The following is a 21,149-nucleotide window of genomic DNA, read 5'->3' on the forward strand; positions in this document are numbered from 1 at the left end:
TTATTTATTTGTTTTCAGAAATACTGTGTATTTAAATTTTTCTGCTGAATAAATTCTGCTAAATTCTTTTTAAAAATGTTTTGTTAATAATTTTATTATGAGTAGTAGTAGTGTCATTACATTAATATATTTCTGTCCCAGTTTCTTCAAGTTAACCCGAACCTTTATTTTGATGGGTTGCTGTGAAGATGGGTTTCTGCTTGTATATGATATGACGATAAAATGCTGATGAAGTGACTCTCAGAGCAGTTCTAGAGATTGTTTGTGTTCATGTACTCATACATTGAGGCAACAGAGACTGCATCACGTGCTTCAGTATGTGTGTAGTAAATGAAACCGAATGTCTGCGCCATTCATTCACACAGAGATCCACAGAACATGCAGAATTCAAATTTAAATAGTATTTTTATAGCTTAATATTTACAGACAGTAGTCCATATCACGTTTTGATTTAAGTGTACTGACCTACATTTTTATGACTGGATTCCGTTCCACCATAGAGCCCTATATATGTGACACATAATATGTATAATAAGAAAACAGTGCCTTTCCCGCTGATATTCTTCCAGTCTACCTAGAGATTCCCATTAGGGTCATCTGGTCTTAAAAAAATAGGATGAAGGATGGCAGGGCTGTTTGGTGTGTTTTGGTTGCGCTCATAGGGCGTTGCAAGCATAAATGGGAAGTAACATGGTACCATAGGCAATGTCTATTGCCGTTCATCCTCACTAATCACATAACCACTCTGTCTGTCTGGGCAGTGTTGGGGAGTAACTAGTTACATGTAACGGCGTTACGTAATTTAATTACAAAATAAATGTAACAGTAATTCATTACAGTTACTGAGAAAAATGTGTAATTAAATTACAGTTACTTCTGAAAATGTTAAAGATTACAAATGGGGTTACATTAGGGCTGGGTGATAAAACGATAACGATATATATCGCGATAGACAAGAGATCGATATCAATAAAAAATGTGTTCGATAAAACGTTCGATATTTTGTATTCTTCGTCGGCCGCCCAGCCCCCCTTTAACGTCCAGTTCATAGCGCCAGATCACAATAGAAGTTGAGGTTATCTTTCCTACAGAACGGGTCCATGTTGTTGTATTAAACAAACTAAATAGCCTTATGTTATTTATCTTATTTACACGACGGCATGTGATTTCTGTCTCTACATGATCGCGCTTTTACAATGTCTCCTCACAGACGGGATCGCGGACTCCATTCATAAAAACGGACTTTACTATAGGGCGGAATTCGTCGATTTTTGGACCAATATATCAAAAGTTGGTCTGTTAATTAATTCAGATCGCGATATGGACTAGTGTCTGTGAAAACTGAAATGCAAAAAGACTGTTTCAATAAGAATCCTGCATGTTCCGTTTGCCTCTATATGAATGAATGGAGGAGACGCGTTTTATTTTCACTACACGCATACTGCACACGTGACGCTCCCGCTAATTTTTGGCCTTTGCATCTCACATGAACAGACAAACTCCAATAAATACATCTCCAAAGCTGCTGTGAGTGTCACTTTTTGTCAATTTTACCGTTTCATTAGTGAAACTAGCATCATTCATACTGTATTACACACTGAAACTTCACGGCAACCTGTCAAAATAAAAGTACGGTTTAACATGTAACAGAACAATATTAGTCTTGTATTACTGTACAGTATAATGTAGGTGTTTATATGTTCACATTTAAATAGTTTACATAAAACAATATATATATGATAAAAAATAAATACTATTATTATTAAACCTTTTTTTAACTGAATATAATTTTTCTTCTATGTATTAATTTTAACAGTAAAGCTCCGTTTATTTTTATTTTTATTTTTAAAAATAAATCTGTGATTTTGCTTTCATTTGATTATCAGAAAAATTAAAACAAGAATTTCTGAGAAAAAAAAAAAAAAAAAAAAAAGATTGTAAGGCCCTATTGTTCAAAATGTTGAAAGTTTTGGACTTATTTTTTCACTTAAATAAATATTTTTGTTATACACAAAGTATAGGCTAAAGTACCGGGAAAGAAGTAATGTTGGCTACTGGCAACCAGCAGTCTGTGCAGAAAAAATATAATCAGCCAAGTACTTTGCAACAACCTCTGACCTATGGTCAAGCCGTACTTCTGGGCCATACATTAGCTTGACCATTCACTTCATCGACAATGAATGGGGTTTGATTAAGAGATAATTAAGTGTATATTGTGACTTTAGACTTATGTTTACATTTTAATTATTTGAGTTTTCCATGGTTGTTGACATTTCTGTCTTAATAACTGAGGGGATTATGATCAGAGGCAGGTTAAGTTTAAAATAAAAATGCTTGAGTGTAATATATTTTTCTCCTGGTCCTTATTTTAAATGGGTCATCAAAATATCAATAATTATCGATATTGACCGATATGAAACACTGATATCGTGATATAGTTTTCAGCCATATCGCCCAGCCCTAGGTTACATTTAAAATTTTTCTTTACAAATCTGGGATATGTTCAATATCTGTTGCTTTGCCTGTTTTTGATATGCACGATGCCTTCTGCTAAGGCCATTTAATAAAGCGGTACTATTCTGATGCTTTTGATTGATTTTCCGGTTTGTATTTGCGACGCACTACGTCTGCCAATTAGGTTAATCCTCTTTTTCAGCGCGTTCATCGTCCCCTTTGTGTATTCGAGATCAATATTAAAAGCATTCATAACAAATTAGCTAGCCTGCTAGCTGCCTTTACCAGACACACTTGTATTTATGAACCCTTTCACAAAAAAATATCGCATTTTCAAACCATTTTAATTTTGAGTGTCATTTGTAAAATCAGTGTTTAGACTACTGCGTGATTTTCAGCTGAAACGTGACTAATGATTTGAAGGATGAAAATCCGCTGCAGTTTTGTTTATTTTCGAAAAATATAAATCTATTTTTCTGGAGGGCTTGAAACTTTTCTCTATAATGATCGATGTTGACCTAACATGCCACCTAGTGGACAAATCTCTCAGTTTGTCCCATTTTGTCCCAGTTGGTCATTGAATCTAAGCAGTGTTTTAGATGAAATGTAACTTTATTTAAAACAATAAAAAAAATAAACAATACCATGGATTTTATGACACGGCTACAATGATGGAGTCTGTTTGGATTTGGCAGTATCTATTCTAGAATCTATTCTTGCTTCTGTTAGTGAGAAATAATTATTAGCCCTGTATGGTATAATGATTTCCCTTCACAAATAGTGGTAAAAAATTAATAGTATGCAGATTTTTACTATTTTTTATTATATCAGCAAGAAGAAAAAAAAACGTGTTTTTACTACATTATTATAATCTAGAATTGTGTTTTCTCTTAAATATAACTAAAAATAATTATCTGCTTTTTTAGAGGAAACATTCAAGAAATCTTTTTTAAGATTTAAGTTTTTTTTTTCAAGGCATTGTTACTTGCCAATGTGTCCTGTCAAAGCTATGCAAAAATTTGATTTTGTAACAACAGTAAACATTTTTTTTTGTTATAAGGTCTGGTTTTGTGGTGGCTGTACTTTAAAATTAAATTAATATAATCTTAATTCAAGTGATGAAAGATTTTGAAATTCTAACAGTAATCAGAGTGCTACTGTAAGTTCACACCTGCTTGGTACAGTATAAAGTTGAAAATATCCATTAGAAACTTAAAAGTAATCAAAAAGTAATCAGATGTAATCAGTTACTTTACTTTTCTAAAGTAATTGAAAAGGTACACTACTTTTTACATTTTAAATAGGGTAATTTGTAATCTGTAATCTATTACATTTCCAAAGTAACCTCCCCAACACTGTGTCTGGGCATGCAGACTTTGTCCTCTGGGACAGGGTGGCCAGGCTTGATTTTTTAAGCATATTAGGATGATAAAAAATGTTTCATGCCCTGCTAACAGCCAGAGCGCTGCAGTCATTTTGTATTTTTATAGGCCAACCCAGAAGTTTGCGTAACCCTGGTTCCCTCAGCAAAAACCCAATAGGATTTTTCCATTGATTTTTTTATTTTTACAGAAAATAAGCACAGGGACCAACAAATTTTATGATTCTTGATCATGATAATCTTTGCAAATGAACAACTTTTATGAATTTTAAAGGTTTAATGAACCTACTTTTTTGTACTGTTCTCTAAAGTCCACTTACAATGTTATTGAGATTTTACATGCTATTTTCTGTCCTGTTTTGACCCCTCTCATCATAGTTTGAATAAGCATGGCGGATTGTAAACTCAGAAGTAAACACCCACTGCTACGATTGCCTAACAGTTGTGTATGTTTGACAGCTTACATCCTTCATAGATGGACGCAGCTGTGATTTAGTTTAAAAACACATAAATACTCATGTCAAATGGTCTGTAATAACAGACAAAGCAATAGTGATGTAATAAAACAGTTACTCACACTTGTGTAGTGTGACATTACTGTCGGATCCAATATAGTCAGCACAGCATCGTCTTCTATCTTCAGTCTTTCTGAAATCCTGCATTCAATTGTGCCTTGTTTGTAAACGAATCCATGGTATAATGAAGTGAACAAAGGTTGTGATATAGGAGGCGGCGTTGATCTTCTTCTGCGGAGGTGGTGTTTAGCCACACTATTATATCATAAAGTGACACATTCCACAACCTGTCATTTTGGCAGATTGGCTTCAATATAAGCTGTTTTTAGACTAATGAGAAAGTTTTGAGTTCTGAAACTTAAAGATTGTTTTTATAGTACAGTGACCTCTTATATGTCAGATCAAGGGAATTTTAAATTTTTCAGTTCATGAGCCCTTTAAAGCCTAAATATGATCAGCACACAGCAAAGACCGCTAAACGAGTACATGCAAATGTATTTGAACAAAGAGAAGGAGACTGTAAAAACCTGCTTTAGCTTGATTATAACTGCAAATTTCCATGTGATGAAATGGGCAACACGATACGACTTAAGCACACTTCCCAGAAAGGCCGCAAGATGACACAATATTATTTAAAATAAGAGTTAAACAACTAAAAATCAAGATGTAAGCTGAAATCATGTTTATTTGTTTTATTAAAAAAATAAAAAAAATAAAAACCTTAACAGCTGCCATTTATGTACTGTCATAACAAGTTAATTAGTAATATGATATAAACCGTGATTAACTATGAGGTTATGGAATTTAATTATTTTAATTGCTATGCATATTTTGATATTCTCTTACTTTTTGTAAAAAATAAAATAAAATAACAGAAGTATCAGAGATCTAAGTAGCAAGTCAGCTGCCGGCAATAATAGAACTTTGTTGGAAGACAGAAAGAACGAAAGAGACGAATCAAAAGAAAGAAAGAGACAAATAAGAAAGAGAAAGATAGAAAGAAAGAAAGAGACAAATTAGAATAAAAGACAGATTAGAATAAAAGACAAATACAAAAGTGACAAAAAGACAGAAACAAATAAAGAGAAAGAGAAAGAAAGAAAGAGACAAATAAGAAAGAAAGAAAGAAAGACAAAAAGGATAGAAAGAGAAGGAACCAAAAGATCAAAGAAAGAAATCAAAGAGACATAAAAGACAAGGAAAGAAAGAGACAAATAAGAAAGAAAGACAAATGAGAGAAAAAGGAAGAAAGAAACAAATAAGAAAGAAAGAAAGAGACATAAAAAAGAAAGAAAAAGAGACAAATAAGAAAAAGGAATAAAGACAAAAAGGATCGAAAGAGAAAGTAACAAACACAAAAATAAAGAAATGAAACAGAGACGTAAGATATAAGAAAGAAAGAGACAAATAAAAAGAGACATAAAAAAGAGACAAATTAGAAAGAAAGAGACAAGAAAGAGACGAAAAAGAAAGAAAAAAATGAGACAAATAAAAGAGAGAAAGAAAAAGACGAAATAAATAAGAAAGAAAGAAAAGGTATAAAATATGAAAATAAAATTGCAAGAAAAAAACTGAACAGTCCTCCCAGGGCTCAAAAACCGGTACAGTATGTCTTTCAAAATCAGATGGACCTGGTTTCATATCTGTTTATTTTTGTTCAAATGAAATGGATTGTTTAATCAGTATAAAGAAGCAGCTTTTTAAAATGTGGCAATCTTGATGTTATTTGTATACCAATTTGCATTTCCCATTGCTCAGCTGTGAGTGTGAGTCTGTACCTGTCAGGGTGTTTCTCCAGCACACAGTGGACAAGCAGCCTAAAGCACTACTCTGCCTGTTTAGACTGTATTTTTAGGTCGCTCTCTCTCTCTTATTCCTCCTAGAATTATAACGGTGTTTCTGATGTGGAGCTAAGGATAGCCATGCCAGACAAAACTACAGTTACCGTCCGGGTGCGAAAGAATTGCACAACAGACCAGGTCTACCAGGTACTGCATTTAATCATGCAACATTTTATATCAAATGCAACAGTTTTCATATCCATACATTACATTCTTCCTCCTGTCTTTTTCAGGCTGTTGTAACAAAAATTGGGATGGACAGCATTACAGCAAGCTATTTTGCCCTGTTTGAAGTCATTAACCACTCCTTTGGTAAGAGTTTGTCTCATTTAATGCTTGTTTAGTAGTAACAAGTGATGTAGTGGTTTAGATTGCTTAATTTTGGTTTATACAAATAATTGAACCCCATGATCAACTGATTCCAATCTGATTGTTCATATCAATACGTTGATATTGATATTTGTCACCGCAAAATGAAAATTCAGTCATTTACTCACCCTCTAGTTGTTTCAAAACAGTATGGAGTTATTTCTTCGGGTGAAAACTGAAGAAAATATTTTGAAGTATGTTGGTAACCAGGAATAGTTTGGTTACAACTGGTTTGGAACAACTAGAGGGTGAGTAAATGATGACTGAATTCTCATCTTGGGGTGAACTATTGCTTTAATCTATTTTAGATGCATCGTAAGACATGAAATGAAATTTTGCCCATAGTATTTTTTTTTTTAAATTCATATAATGATTTTTTCACAGTTCTCACATTTGCTACCTTTTATTTCCTAGAATTTAAATGGTTCTCTCATGTATGGAGTTTGGGAGCTCACTGCTGTTGAATTATACAAGCCTCTTTGTTTGCTAATCTTCTTATCCAGTCACTTAATGAAGGCAAAATGTTCACGGAAGCAAAGACCAGGAGACTCTTGGGTATCTTCAGCAGGCTTCTTTATTGAGAATGCACCGTGTGGCACTACAGTCATCAAAAGCCTAACTATTGTAACTAAGGCATTGATACATAGTAGTTTATATGCATTTAAGGGGGCAGTGGTTAAAATGGAGACAGAGCATTTGGGTGATGACCTTAAAACATGCAAATTAAGTATTTAGGTATAGCAACCTGCCCCATTTACCAGTCCTAATTCAATCAGCATAAGTAGTCAAAGAATGTGACAGGGTCACCAAGAGCCATTAAAGACCAAATGTGAGAGACTCAGTAGTCTGGCTTATTTGACTTACAATACAGAGAACAGGAACCTCCTGGTACAAACTTTGCTTGAAAGAAACATTGGTTCTTCTGAAATGAATGCCTTTTGTATTTCATATGTGACCCTGGACCACAAAACCAGTCATAAGGTTAAATTTTACAAAACTGAGATATATACATCATATGAAAGCTCAATAAATATGCTTTCTATTGAAGTATGGTTTGTTAGGATAGGACAATATTTGGCCGAGATACATCTATTTGAAAATCTGAAATCTAAGGGTGCAAAAAATCAAAATACTGAGAAAAACACCTTTAAAGTTGTCCAAATTAAGTTCTTAGCAATGCATATTACTAATCAAAAATTACATTTTGATAGGTTTACAGTAGGAATTTTACAAAAAATCTTCATGGAACATGATCTTTACTTAATTTCCTAATGATGTTTGACATAAAAGAAAAATCAATAATTTTGACCCATACAATGTATTTTTGGCTATTGCTACAAATATACCCCAGCGACTTAAGACTGGTTTTGTGGTCCAGGGTCACATATATGGGACATTCTCCCATATTTGGGAGTTGGTGCAGACTGCTGTCCCACAACCAAAAAATACACATAAAAAGCATTTAAGTATTCAAATCTTAGATGTTTGCTATGATCTATTGAGACACACAATATTCAAAATATCAGTAAGCTTAGTATATATAAAATCATCATTTAGTGGGAAATAGCAATAGGGAGATGGCTGTCTTTTTTTTTTTTTTTCATTTCATTCCATTGTTGTTTTGAAAAAGTAAAGTATTCTGAATTATCAACTAGGATGTTATGATACTGTTTGGTTTAATGTATATTCAATCTAATGAATCCTTAATCTTGAAATCATATGATCAACTTTTTGCCTTTTACAAGGAAAAATTGGATTCAAAATACAAGTCTCATACTTGAAATATTGTTAAAACTGTAATTGTTATTGATTTACCTTTTGAAAATGTTTTAATAAACGGATAAATATATATTTACAACGTAGGTGTAAGCAAAATCTAAATAGGTCAATATAACCCTTCTTATTAAATTATAGATTACTGTGTTTCGTTAGTGGCAAATTTGGGGAGAGGACAAATATTTCAAAACTTCCTGAAAATAAAATGAGAATTAACTGCACAATTATTAGAAATGTGTATCTTGGATATTATACAGTTTGCATACATCCAAAATTTATGGAAAAATACACATTTTTACTTTTTTGGCCGAGTTTGAACCAATTCTGTAGAATGGCCTATATACACGATTGTTCAAAAATTGTCTGTAAGATTTCTTTAATGTCTGTTAAAGAAGTCTCCAATACTTCCCAAGCCTACATTTAGCTGGGGGAAAAAAAAACAGTAATATTGTGAAATATTATGATTTAAAATGTTTTTATATGTGTATTTAGGCTACATGTATGTATACACCCCAAATGTTTATTTTGTTGTTTATTATGTTATGGGAAAGCTGAATTTTCAGCAACAGTACTCCAGTCCTTCTAATTTGTTAATAAAGGAACATTTATTATTTTTATCCATGCTGAAAATAAATGTGCTGCCTACTATTTTTGTGGAAACCGTGATGCATTTTCTCAGAGTTTGAATAAAACCGCATTGAATCAAACATTAAAAAGAACAGCTTTTATTTAAAATAGAAGTCTTTTGAAACCGTAGGAAATGTCTTTGCTGTGATACTTGGTTAATTTAATGCACCTCCTTGCTGAAAAGAATTTTTTTAAACCATATACTATCTATTAACTCTAAATCTGTAATATTCATGTTATAAAGTGATATATAAAGATGAATGAAGTGCATAATGAAGTCTTCCTATAAATACCCGGACACTTTCTCTCTGTCCCTGTTTCCTTATGCTTATCGACATCTATATCTCCGTCTCTCTATCTCTTAGCACGCAAGCTGGCCCCTAATGAGTTTCCACATAAGCTGTATGTGCAGAACTATACATCTGCTGTCCCAGGCACCTGCCTCACGCTTCGCAAGTGGCTCTTCACCACAGAAGAAGAGATTCTGCTCAACGATAATGAGCTGGCCATCAACTATTGCTTTCATCAGGTCTGCAAACTTGTGTGTTTTCAAGCAAATGTATGTTAGTGGCTGTGTGCTGTGCTTTTAATCTGTTACTTGTGTGTTTACTTGTGTCCTCTCTCAGGCTCTGGATGATGTGAAAAAGGGATTCATCAAAGTGGGAGAGAAATCCTACCAGCTCCAAAAGCTCACAGAACAGAGGAAAATGACCATGGTCAGTCTTTAAACAATGCAGATTCACTGTTATAGGAAATGGTGGGGTTCTGGGGGAGGCATAGTTAATCAAAAAATGAAAACTTTGTCATTTACTTACCATCATGTTTTTCCAAACATGTATGCTGTTATGTTTTCTGTGCAAGACAAAAGGAAAGTTTTGAATCTTGGAATCCTTTCCAGCTCTCAAATTAAATATCAGAAGTCATAGGTTTGACACCATGAAGTTTGATTTGATCTGATTCAAAGGGTTAGTTCACCCAGAAAAGAAAATTCTGTTATTAATCACTCACCCTCGTGTTGTTTCAAACCTGTAAGTGTTCATCTTTTGAACACAAACTGATATTTTAAATGAAATCCAAAAGCTTTTTTACCCTGCATAGAAAGCAATGCAACTGGCATGTTCAAGGCCCAGAAAGGTGTTTTAAAAATTATTGTAAATTTGATGAGAATAAGATACTTTTTTCAAAAACACTAAAATGTCTTTCCAACCCTGAACTTTTGAACAGTTTAGTATTAATGTACAGTAGCGTACACGTTTAACTGAAAAGTGAATGAATCATAATGCAAGTGCTTCCTGTACCTCTCTGCAGTATTTAAGTATTCTGAGGACTTGTGAGGGCTACAATGAGATCACTTTCCCGCACTGCTCCTGTGACTCACGTAGGAAAGGTCACGTCATTACAGCGATCAGCATCCGCCACTTTAAACTCCATGCGTGTACAGAGGATGGCACTCTAGAGGTGAATATGTTTGCTTTGATAGAGTAAAAAGCTGCGTATTAGTAGTGGATGTTGTTGATACTTCATTTTATATAAATTAGAAAATAATTCAGATGATGGTTTCTAATGATTTCAAATTTGCTCTTTCTGTCATTACAGAATCAGGTGATAGCATTTGAATGGTCTGAGATGCAGAGATGGGACACAGATGAAGAAGGAATGGCTTTCTGTTTCGAGTACGCGCGAGGGGAGAAGAAACCTCGCTGGGTCAAAATCTTCACTCCATATGTGAGTCACACTGAGTCATGCACTTGACTGTGTCGCCATGAAAATGCATCATTTTTAATGATCATATTTAATGGACAAGTTCACTTCCAGAATGAACATTTCCTGATAATGTACTCATCCAAGATGTTCATGTCTGTCTTTCTTCAGTCAAAAACATTCCAGGATTTGTCTTAATATAGTGGACTTCAATGGGGAGCAAAGTGTTAAAGGTCGGAAATTGTAGTTTCAATGCAGCTTCAAAGCTGTACATGATCCCAGCCGAGGAATAAGGGTCTTATCCAAGCAAAAACTTCCCGTTCTCTCTATTGAAACAAACACGGAAGTGACCCAGACCGCAATTCATCGACTGGCCGCTAGAGACTGGCTCCAAAAGGGAGTCATTTCGATAGACTCCCCATTGTTAAATGGCCAACTTTACAGCAGAAAAAATGTTTACAGTCTGGTACAAAAAGTCCTCCATGTCAACTGTGAGGGTGGGGGGATTTTTTTATAACTCATCCGTTTAAGTAATATTAAGCCTCAAAGTTCTGCATAATTAAGGGCGTGGCCACTTGAGTGACAGGTGGGTCGCAGCTGCTGTCACCACTGTCGCACTAGGCAGGCGTGGTTTCAGCAACCAGCTCCACCCACGTCCCGCCTTTATTGCCCATTTTCGATTATCTGGGAGTGATTCCAAGATGGCGACGGCTGACTCCCGGCCACTTTGAGCTTAAAAAATGTTCTTCAGAAACCTACGGTGACGTCACAGACACTATGTCCATATTTTTTACATTCTATGGTCTTACCTAGTGAAACAATCGGTTGTTTTCAAAAAATGTATATACTTTTTAACCATAAATGCTCGTCTTGCTCTAACTCAACCTCACCCATTATGTAATTATGCACGCGTAATGTAGCCGGTACTACTGACATGGTGTTTATAAAGCGAGCGTGCAAAAGAAAGTCAAACGCCCGTTACAAACAAATTATGATTTTGAAGTTGGAAAAGCTTGACCTTTCCAAGTTGTTGATGTGCATCGCAGAGCTAGTTCAAGGCCAGCATTTGTGGTTAAAAAGTATATACATTTTTTTACATGTTTTTTTTTTATGAAAATGAATGATTGTTTCGCTAGATAAGACACTTATTCCTTGGCTGGGATCATTTAGAGCCCTTTGAAGCTGCATTGAAACTGCAATATTGGACCTTCAGCCAGTTGGCTGCTATTAAGTCCATTATACAGAGAAAAATCCTGGAATGTTTTCCTCAAAAACCTTAATTTCTTTGTGACTGAAAAAAGAAAGACACGGCATGGGGCTGAGTAAATTATCACTCTTTTTAAATTTTCACTCTGTTAGTGAACGTCTCCGTTAAACATACTGAGCCCTGGCACTAAAAATGCCTTTACCTTTCTAGTTCAACTACATGCACGAGTGCTTCGAGAGAGTCTTCTGCGAGCTCAAATGGAGAAAAGAGGTGGGTACTTCAGTTCTGAGTGAGAGTCTGCTTGCTCTTCTTGTTCTTATTGATTGATATATATTTTCAGGTTGAAGAGGAGGCCACAGACAAGGACAATAAGAACTGCAGTAAAGATGGTATGTGCGGTAAGGTAAGGCTCTGCCTGCCTCCGTTTTGAATTGTGGATATTAAAGAATGAGTTTACTTCCAGAGAAAAAAATCCTGATAATTGACTCACCCCTATGTCATTCAAGAAATTAAGGTTTTTGAAGAAAACATACCAAGATTTCTCTCCATATAGTGGACTTCAATGGTGGCCAATGGGTTGAAGGTCTAAATTGCAGTTTCAAAATTGTTCAATTTTTTGGAAAATGACTGATCTCTTCTTCCTCGGCTGGGATTGTGTAGAGCCCTTTGAAGCTGCACTGAAACTGCAATTTGGACCTTCAACCTGTTGGCCACTACCCTGGAAATCCAGAGGTCTCGCGAGAGTACAATTTGAATTGTCTCTGCAAGACACTCTGGCATCGAGCAATGATGCACGTTACTGCATTATGTAAGCAGTTCTGGGAACCAATCAAATTGGTGTATCTGATGTAGGCGGGCCAGAGGCAAGCTAAGCTGATGACAACAGTGTTGCGACGTCCGGAATCATTTAGTAAACTTTGAAAGATGGCTACAGATGAACACCAGTTGTTTGAACAATGAACGAGTTAGACTTGGCTTTTCATATAAAAGATGAACAGAAAACCGCGCTCGAATCGTTCCTTTGCAAGAAGGACCTTTTTGCTGTTTTGCCGACTGGATACGGCAAGAGTTTAATCTATCAGTTAGCTCCGCTGTTGTGATTGGTTGTGGCATTATCCAATTGAGTGCAGTGAGAGTTTCAAATGCATGCTTGGTGCCGCCCCTCGAGTTAGGCCCTTTTCGTTGCTCGATGCCAGACCCTTAATCTTAATAGATTAGGGTCTGGATTTTTTTCAGGCTAGTTGGCCACCATTGAAGTCCACTATATGGAGAAAATCTTGGTATGTTTTCCTCAAAAACCTTAATTTCTTTTCAACTGAAGACAGAAAGACAAACATCTTGGATGAGTAAATTATCAGGAAATGTTTATTCTGGAAGTGAACTAATCCTCTAATGAGTGTGCGTAATGTGTGCTCTGAAACCAGTCTCTCTTTGACAGAATATCTTCCAACTGTTGAGACACAGAAGGGATGGAGGCACATGAATGAAGAGATCATCTCCTCTTGAATTCTCAAACACACGCACACGTACACTAAAAGCTGCATACAGAGACTCCGAAAACATTTCAAACCAGTCCCATATGCTTATACGTACTCCACTACTGATACACACTTACCGAAATAGGAAGATACGAAGCAGGAAATGACATAACCACAGTACAACGATCAAAATATGGAACTACAAGAGACTTTTAGAGACTTACGCCATCATTTCACTGGACTGGACAGAATTATGTTGGACGTACTGACCACCAGGGAGAGATGCCGCTGAAAGTGATGTCTGATGAGCGCACCCTGGTCGTTGACATGGCACCAGCATTGTGACTAATTCATGTCATGTGACTGGTCTTCAGATGCAGACAGCTGAGAGACTGACCTGTCCTTCTGCAGAGAGTGTCAATTTGAAGACATGGAAACGTTGGCGGTCTGACTAATGCATCATCCTGACACTAACACGTGCACCTGTGAGGGCAGAGATGCTCTCTCAGAATGTATCCATTCAAAAAAAGAATATATAAAACCATTACTACATTTTCCACTTGGACAATCAGAGTGAGAGAGGGAAAGAGAAAACGAGCCTTTTCAAGCGAGTAGAAACAAGGGCGAGAGAGACAGATCAATACTTTCCATGCTTTTCCACACTAAATTGTCTCTTACCTCACTATTGCCACTGTGTTGGTAGTAGGTTTGTACAGATTTTCAGCCCTTTAGCTGAACTGAGGTTTTTAATTTAATTTTTGTTTGTGCTCTCATCTGTCTTTTTATTCTCCAAAGCAGTATTTGATTGCGTTAGCCATCGCCAGGCCCAGATGGAATTTCTGTTCTGATTTTTATTGGACATTTCTGCTGGTAAAATGTGTTAAATGGGTCAATGACATAATGCTCTTTTTAAATTATTTATTCAAAATGTTAAAAATACAAGTCATACATACAGATATTGAATACACCTCCTATGAATCTTTTTTTCTGATATAAAATATTTTTGAGGGTTAGTTCAGGTTCCAATTCATTCCTTACATATTTATAATTCATAATATTTGTGTAAACAATGGCACTTTAAAATAAGGTTTCATTTGTTAACATTAATGTATTAACTAACATGAGTGAGCAATGAACGATACATTTATCACACTATTGATTCATCTTTGTTAATGTTAGTTAATATAAATACTGTTATTCATTGATAATGTTTGTTCACAGTACAATAACTGTTAACAAACACAGCTTGTATTTTCATAACGCATTACTAATTGATGAAATTAACATTAAAATTAATACATGCTGTAAAAGTATTGTTCATGCTTTGTTCATGTTAACTAATGTAGTTAACTAATGTTAGCTAATGAACCTTATAGTAAATAGTTAGCAGAAGGGTAACACTTTACAATAACTAATGTCAACAAATGACACCTTAATGTTTTAAATAGCATAAACAATGAACAATACATTACAGTATTTATTCATCTTTGTTAATGTCGGTTAATAAAACCAGTTGTTCGTTGTTAGTAAATGTTAGTTCACAGTGCATTAACTGTTAACAAACACAACTTTTGATGTAACGCATTAGTAAATGCTGAAGTTAACATTAACTAAGATTAATAAATGCTGTAGAAGTACTGGTTAATCTTCGTTTATGTTAACTAATGTAGTTAGCTGATGTTAACTAATGAACCTTATTATAAAGTGTTACCAAAACAATACTTTTCACCTTGAAAGATATATTTAAAAGTTTTTTCTCAGTGGTTCTCAACAGTTTTGCCTTTCCAACACCGTATTTAAAGTATTAGTTAAGTTGTTTTAATAGAACTATAATTTAAATAATTGTAAGTTATCTTAAGGCCACGTTGTTTTTTAATATCTTATGAAACAACATGAATATAAAAGGTGTACAGTATTTCTGAGAAAAAAAAAGTCTTTTAATGGGCATTCTTACATGTCAAAGACCCAAACACAGCTGAGAGTAGACTTTAGTATCAGACTTTATTTGTATAACCTGTGAACACTCAAGGGCTGGTGAATATGATCAACTTGTGAATTCTGGGTGTTGTGAATCTGCAGAGATTGTGTGTGGGTCTGGCCATGGCTGTAGAGCACCTGCCCACTGATCATCTGTACCAGTGCTGTGTGGGTGTTCGCTCTGCTCATATATGACTTGAGTTGTATTACCAGTGTTATAAATGTGAAGCACTGAATTGGAAAGCCAGCAGTGTTCGTTATGTGTGCATATTGGGCTGCATGGTTTACGATTTTTAGGATGCCATGCCTTTATCCGCCAATAGGTGGCTCTGAACGCACAGGAAGCCGTCTGCATCAAACCAAGTGTGAGTGAGATCATCCATTTGACTTTTTTCAGTGTTACTTACATTGTAGCGCAGGCGCATACAAACCTGTCACTCCGGACCAGTCATGACATGTTTTGCACTTTTTAAACAGTGTGTGTGTGTGTGTGTGTGTGTGTGTGTGTGTGTGTGTGTGTGTGTGTGTGTGTGTGTGTGTGTGTGTGTGTGTGTGTGTGTGTGTGAGGTGTGTGTGTGAGGTGTGTGTGTGAGGTGTGTGTGTGAGGTGTGTGTGTGAGGTGTGTGTTAGAGACTTGACAGCATGCCATTTCTGTCCTGTACTGTTCCATTATGTTTCTGTCATCACATTTATCAACTTTAAAGGGATATTTTGGTTTTAATATCCACGCTTTTTTTAAAACGTAGGTAAGCCTGTGGGTGAGACTTCCGGTTTATTATCCGCTAACTTAATAACAGAAGAATAACAACATGCAGTAAACAGTAAAACTGTTTGCACTACAAACCATAATTAACATAACATATTAAAATAATATGATAAGACACGATTTTGCAATATCAAGCAGCAAAACTAGCTGTTTTGTACAGTCGTGGCCAAAAGTTTTGAGAATTACATAAATATTGGAAATTGGAAAAGTTGCTGCTTAAGGTTTTATAATAGCAATTTGCATATACTCCAGAATGTTATGAAGAGTGATCAGGTGAATTGCATAGTCCTTCTTTGCCATGAAAATTAACTTAATCCTGAAAAAACTTTCCACTGCATTGTTAAGAAGGCTTCAGGGCATCCAAGAAAGTCCAGCAAGCGCCAGGATCGTCTCCTAAAGAGGATTCAGCTGCGGGATCGGAGTGCCACCAGTGCAGAGCTTGCTCAGGAATGGCAGCAGGCAGGTGTGAGCGCATCTGCACGCACAGTGAGGCCAAGACTTTTGGAAGAAGGCCTGGTGTCAAGAAGGGCAGCAAAGAAGCCACTTCTCTCCAAAAAAAAACCATCATGGACAGATTGATCTTCTGCAAAAAGTATGGCGAATGGACTGCTGAGGACTGGGGCAAAGTCATATTCTCTGATGAAGCCTCTTTCCGATTATTTGGGGCATCTGGAAAAAGGCTTGTCCGGAGAAGAAAGGTGAGCGCTACCATCAGTCCTGTGTCATGCCAACAGTAAAGCATCCTGGTACCATTCATGTGTGGGGTTGCTTCTCATCCAAGGGAGTGGGCTCACTCACCATTTTGCCCAAAAACACAGCCATGAATAAAGAATGGTACCAAAACACCCTCCAACAGCAACTTCTTCCAACAATCCAACAACAGTTTGGTGAAGAACAATGCATTTTCCAGCACGATGGAGCACCGTGCCATAAGGCAAAAGTGATAACTAAGTGGCTCGGGGACCAAAACGTTGAAATTTTGGGTCCATGGCCTGGAAACTCCCCAGATCTTATTGACTTGTGGTCAATCCTCAATCCTCGGGTGGACAAACAAAAACCCACTAATTCTGACAAAGTCATTATGAAAGAATGGGTTGCTATCAGTCAGGATTTGGCCCAGAAGTTGATTGAGAGCATGCCCAGTCAAATTGCACAGGTCCTGAAAAAGAAGGGCCAATACTGCAAATACTGACTCTTTGCATAAACGTCATGTAATTGTCGATAAAAACCTTTGAAACGTATGAAGTGCTTGTAATTATATTTCAGTACATCACAGAAACAACTGAAACAAAGATCTAAAAGCGGTTTAGCAGCAAACTTTGTGAAAACTAATATTTGTGTCATTCTCAAAACTTTTGGCCACGACTGTACAGCTAAAAGTAGCTGAACATGGATGAGACCGGAAGGCTAGTCTCAGCCTCAGACGTTGGAATCAGAGCGCCCATGGAACGTTGGCTAAATGTCTGATGCATATGGTACGCTTAACTGGAAACACTTCAGGAATGTCGAAGTTGTCATCTGATTAGTTGAAATTGACCGGATTTCCGGAAGACGCGAGTGTCGCGTTTATTTTCGGTCTGCCGGGAAACAAAGACTGATTTACTCGCGTTTTGCTAAAATGTGCTTATGCGGACGCCATTGTTGTTATACACATATACACATATGCGACGTTCGCGAACAAATTACTGACTTACTGCTTGTTCTCCCTCTTCTTCGTTATCTTTCAATGCTGGTTATTTCAATGACTGACTTGTTGCACGCCAGTCTGTTGTTGTGGGGGCATTTCCACGCACAGAAACATGACGCTGAACAAAACGAACTGTGATTGGTTGTTTGACATGTTGATCAAACGGTCTTATGGGCGGGACTTGGCCAATGAAAGCTGCCATGAGTTCCAGACCTTCAGCCGTCAGTCTGAAGGTCTGGCTATGCGAGACTACCGGAAGGCAGACCCATAACATTTATAAAATGGCCACGCCTGCTCTTTAGTGAAGAATGTGGACAAGATGTGCTAAATTTTTGCCATAAAGATGATTAACACAGAAAGTTTAAATTTTGGTTACAATGAGGCACTTAGAATATTTGACGTAAACATTAAAATACTGTCTTAATAGTACAGACACTAGACACAAAAAATATATTCCCTGTTGAAAAAAACAGCATATGCTGGTTAGGTAGCTGGTTTATGCTGGTGCTTTGCTGGTTTATGCTAGTCCAACTGGTCATGTTGCTGGTCAAGAACCAGCATAAACCCGCTAAGGACTGGCTTAAATCAGCATCCCAACATCAAAACCTACCTAACCAGCATAGGCTGTTTTTTTTTAACAGGGGTGACACATTTTATTGTCAAATCACTTTTGAATTTTCAGACAATGAATCACAATGAATTTTCAGATCTTTCAGAGATATGAAAGCTTCTAAACCCTAAAATCCCTGCTGAAAAAAAAACAGCTAAAACCAGCCTAGGCTGGTTAGCTGGTTTTAGCTGGTCAGCAGGCTGGTTTTAGAGGGGTTTTGGCCACTTTCCCAGGCTGGTCTTAGCTGGTCAGGAGGCTGGTTTTAGAGGGGTTTTTGCCACTTTCCCAGGCTGGTCTTAGCTGGTCAGGAGGCTGGTTTTAGAGGGGTTTTGGCCACTTTCCCAGGCTGGTCTTAGCTGGTCATCCAGGCTGGTTTTAGCTGGTCAGCAGGCTGGTTTTAGAGGGGTTTTGGCCACTTTACCAGGCTGGTTTTAGCTGGTCAGCAGGCTGGTTTTAGAGGGGTTTTGGCCACTTTACCAGGCTGGTTTTAGCTGGTCAGCAGGCTTGCTTTAGAGGGGTTTTGGCCATTTTACCAGGCTGGTTTTAGCTGGTCAGCAGGCTGGTTTTAGAGGGGTTTTGGCCACTTTACCAGGCTGGCCTTAGCTGGTCAGCAGGCTGGTTTTAGAGGGGTTTTGGCCAATTTACCAGGCTGGCCTTAGCTGGTCAGCTGGCTGGTTCTAGAGGGGTTTTGGATACTTTCCCAGACCGGTCTTAGCTGGTCATCCAGGCTGGTTTTAGCTGGTCAGCAGGCTGGTTTTAGAGGGGTTTTGGCCACTTGTCCCAGGCTGGTTTTAGCTGGTCAGCAGGCTTGTTTTAGAGGGGTTTTGGCCACTTTTCCAGGCTGGTCAATTTGGCTGGTTTTAGCTGGTCAGCAGGCTGGTTTTAGAGGGGTTTTGGCCACTTTACCAGGCTGGCCTTAGCTGGTCAGCAGGCTGGTTTTAGAGGGGTTTTGGCCTCTTTCCCATGCTGGTTTTAGCTGGTCAACTTGGCTGGTTCTAGCTGGTCAGCAGGCTGGTTTTAGAGGGGTTTTGGCCACTTTTCCAGGCTGGTCTTAGCTGGTCAACTTGGCTGGTTTTAGCTGGTCAGCAGGTTGGTTTTAGAGGGGTTTTGGCCACTTTACCAGGCTGGCCTTAGCTTGTCAGCAGGCTGGTTTTTGAGGGGTTTTGGCCTCTTTCCCTTGCTGGTTTTAGCTGGTCAACTTGGCCGGTTCTAGCTGGTCAGCAGGCTGGTTTTAGAGGGGGTTTGGCCTCTTTCCCTTGCTGGTTCTAGCTGGTCAGCAGGCTGGTTTTAGAGGGGTTTTGGCCTCTTTCCCTTGCTGGTTTTAGCTGGTCAACTTGACTGGTTCTAGCTGGTCAGCAGGCTGGTTTTAGAGGGTTTTTGGCCACTTTCCCAGGCTGGTCTTAGCTGGTCAGCAGACTGGTTTTCGAGGGGTTTTGGCCACTTTCCAGGCTGGTTTTAGCTGGTCAGCAGGCTGTTTTTTGAGGGCTTTTGGCCACTTTCCCAGGCTGGTCTTAGTTGGTCAGGCTGGGAGGCCACCATCTAAAACCAGCTACTTGCATCTTGAACCAGCTTAGGCCGGTTTTAGCTGTTTTTTTTTTTTCAGCAGGGATGGCTGACACAAACAAGTTTAAAAAAAAAAAAACTGTATAACCTTTATTTTATTTTTTCTCATTATTTTAAAAATAATTTTGAAGAAAAGGACAAATGGAGAATATTTAACTTGTATTAAACCTAGAATATTCCTTTAATAGACAAACTGAGTGAAACAGTGATTATGAAAAGAATGATCAGCGGATTTGGTTGTGTTGGATTACCTCAGCTGTCTTATGTAACGGTTATGCTGGTTATCATAGGATTTCACAGATTCATGCAAAGCCTCTGCTTAAGCATACGGTTCAAATCTCTCTTCTTTCCTGTCAGATGGCCTGTTGTAGACTTTAAGATGAAACTTTTACCTTCGTCTGTGCGTATCTCTCCCCCTCTCTCATTCTTTACTCCTTCATTCTCTTCGTTCGTTTGCTCTATGGACTGATACTTTAATTTATTTGAATATGAAACTCGAACACAAATATCTCTGTGTACAGTATTTTCAGCGGTGTGAGTTTTTGAGTAACCTTTTCAAAAATAAGGCACAAATACATTTACAAAGTGACTCTAAGGTGTAGTATAAACTGAAATAAGCAATGTAGGGCACATACTGCAAATTTAACAAAAAAACAAGACAAACGGGATATCTGGAGGAGATTTTGAAATAGAAATCTAAATGTTTGGTCACAGCATTTAAATAAAATGTAACCTATTCTTTTAAATAAATTGATTTATTGACTCAACGGTTCCTACTGTGTGGCTTTTTAGACCTTTTGTTGGCCCCTCAGTGAGATACCGTCTTTTTGAACCAGTGACAGACATTATCCTGAGGTGGAGGGGGATAATTCAAGTACATCAAAAAGAAGTGGGCACGAGGTGCCAACGTGTAAATAATTGAGCAGGCGTATAAATTGTGAATGGGATTAGTAACAGTAGTGTTGCTGTCTGTGGGTCATGTCACTGACCTTCACCCTAGTGATTTTATCAGGCACTTAACAATTAAAGAACAAATGGGGCCTGAAACACAAGACGGCTTGTGTCACTTCAGCAGCAGCGTGAGCGTCAGGCCTGGTATGGGTTGTACTGCCTTTGCCAGCTGAGGAAGTTCAACCTGCCACTGAAACCTGCTGATACGGGTCCATTAAGTAGTAAATGAGTCCTTCATGTACACCT

At 37.4% G+C, this 21,149-nt stretch overlaps 1 protein-coding gene across 2 annotated transcripts in view; it reads left to right on the top strand.

The window, feature by feature from the left end:
- The window catches only part of snx27b (sorting nexin 27b), a 33,286-nt gene extending 12,567 nt beyond the window's left edge, over nucleotides 1-20,719 (top strand). The window contains exons 5-13 of one of the 2 annotated variants that reach the window (XM_073846605.1): nucleotides 6,234-6,338; nucleotides 6,425-6,503; nucleotides 9,329-9,492; nucleotides 9,590-9,679; nucleotides 10,272-10,421; nucleotides 10,560-10,688; nucleotides 12,082-12,141; nucleotides 12,212-12,274; nucleotides 13,310-20,719. In XM_073846605.1, coding sequence (XP_073702706.1) covers nucleotides 6,234-6,338; nucleotides 6,425-6,503; nucleotides 9,329-9,492; nucleotides 9,590-9,679; nucleotides 10,272-10,421; nucleotides 10,560-10,688; nucleotides 12,082-12,141; nucleotides 12,212-12,274; nucleotides 13,310-13,354 — 885 coding nt within the window. In that variant the 3' untranslated portion in view covers nucleotides 13,355-20,719. The remainder of the gene's footprint in view (nucleotides 1-6,233; nucleotides 6,339-6,424; nucleotides 6,504-9,328; nucleotides 9,493-9,589; nucleotides 9,680-10,271; nucleotides 10,422-10,559; nucleotides 10,689-12,081; nucleotides 12,142-12,211; nucleotides 12,275-13,309) is intronic. The other variant, XM_073846604.1, reaches the window with a different exon arrangement.
- Nucleotides 20,720-21,149: the final 430 nt, after the last annotated feature.

The sequence above is a fragment of the Garra rufa genome, chromosome 9 (assembly GCF_049309525.1).
Source record: "Garra rufa chromosome 9, GarRuf1.0, whole genome shotgun sequence".
Lineage (NCBI taxonomy): Eukaryota > Metazoa > Chordata > Actinopteri > Cypriniformes > Cyprinidae > Garra > Garra rufa.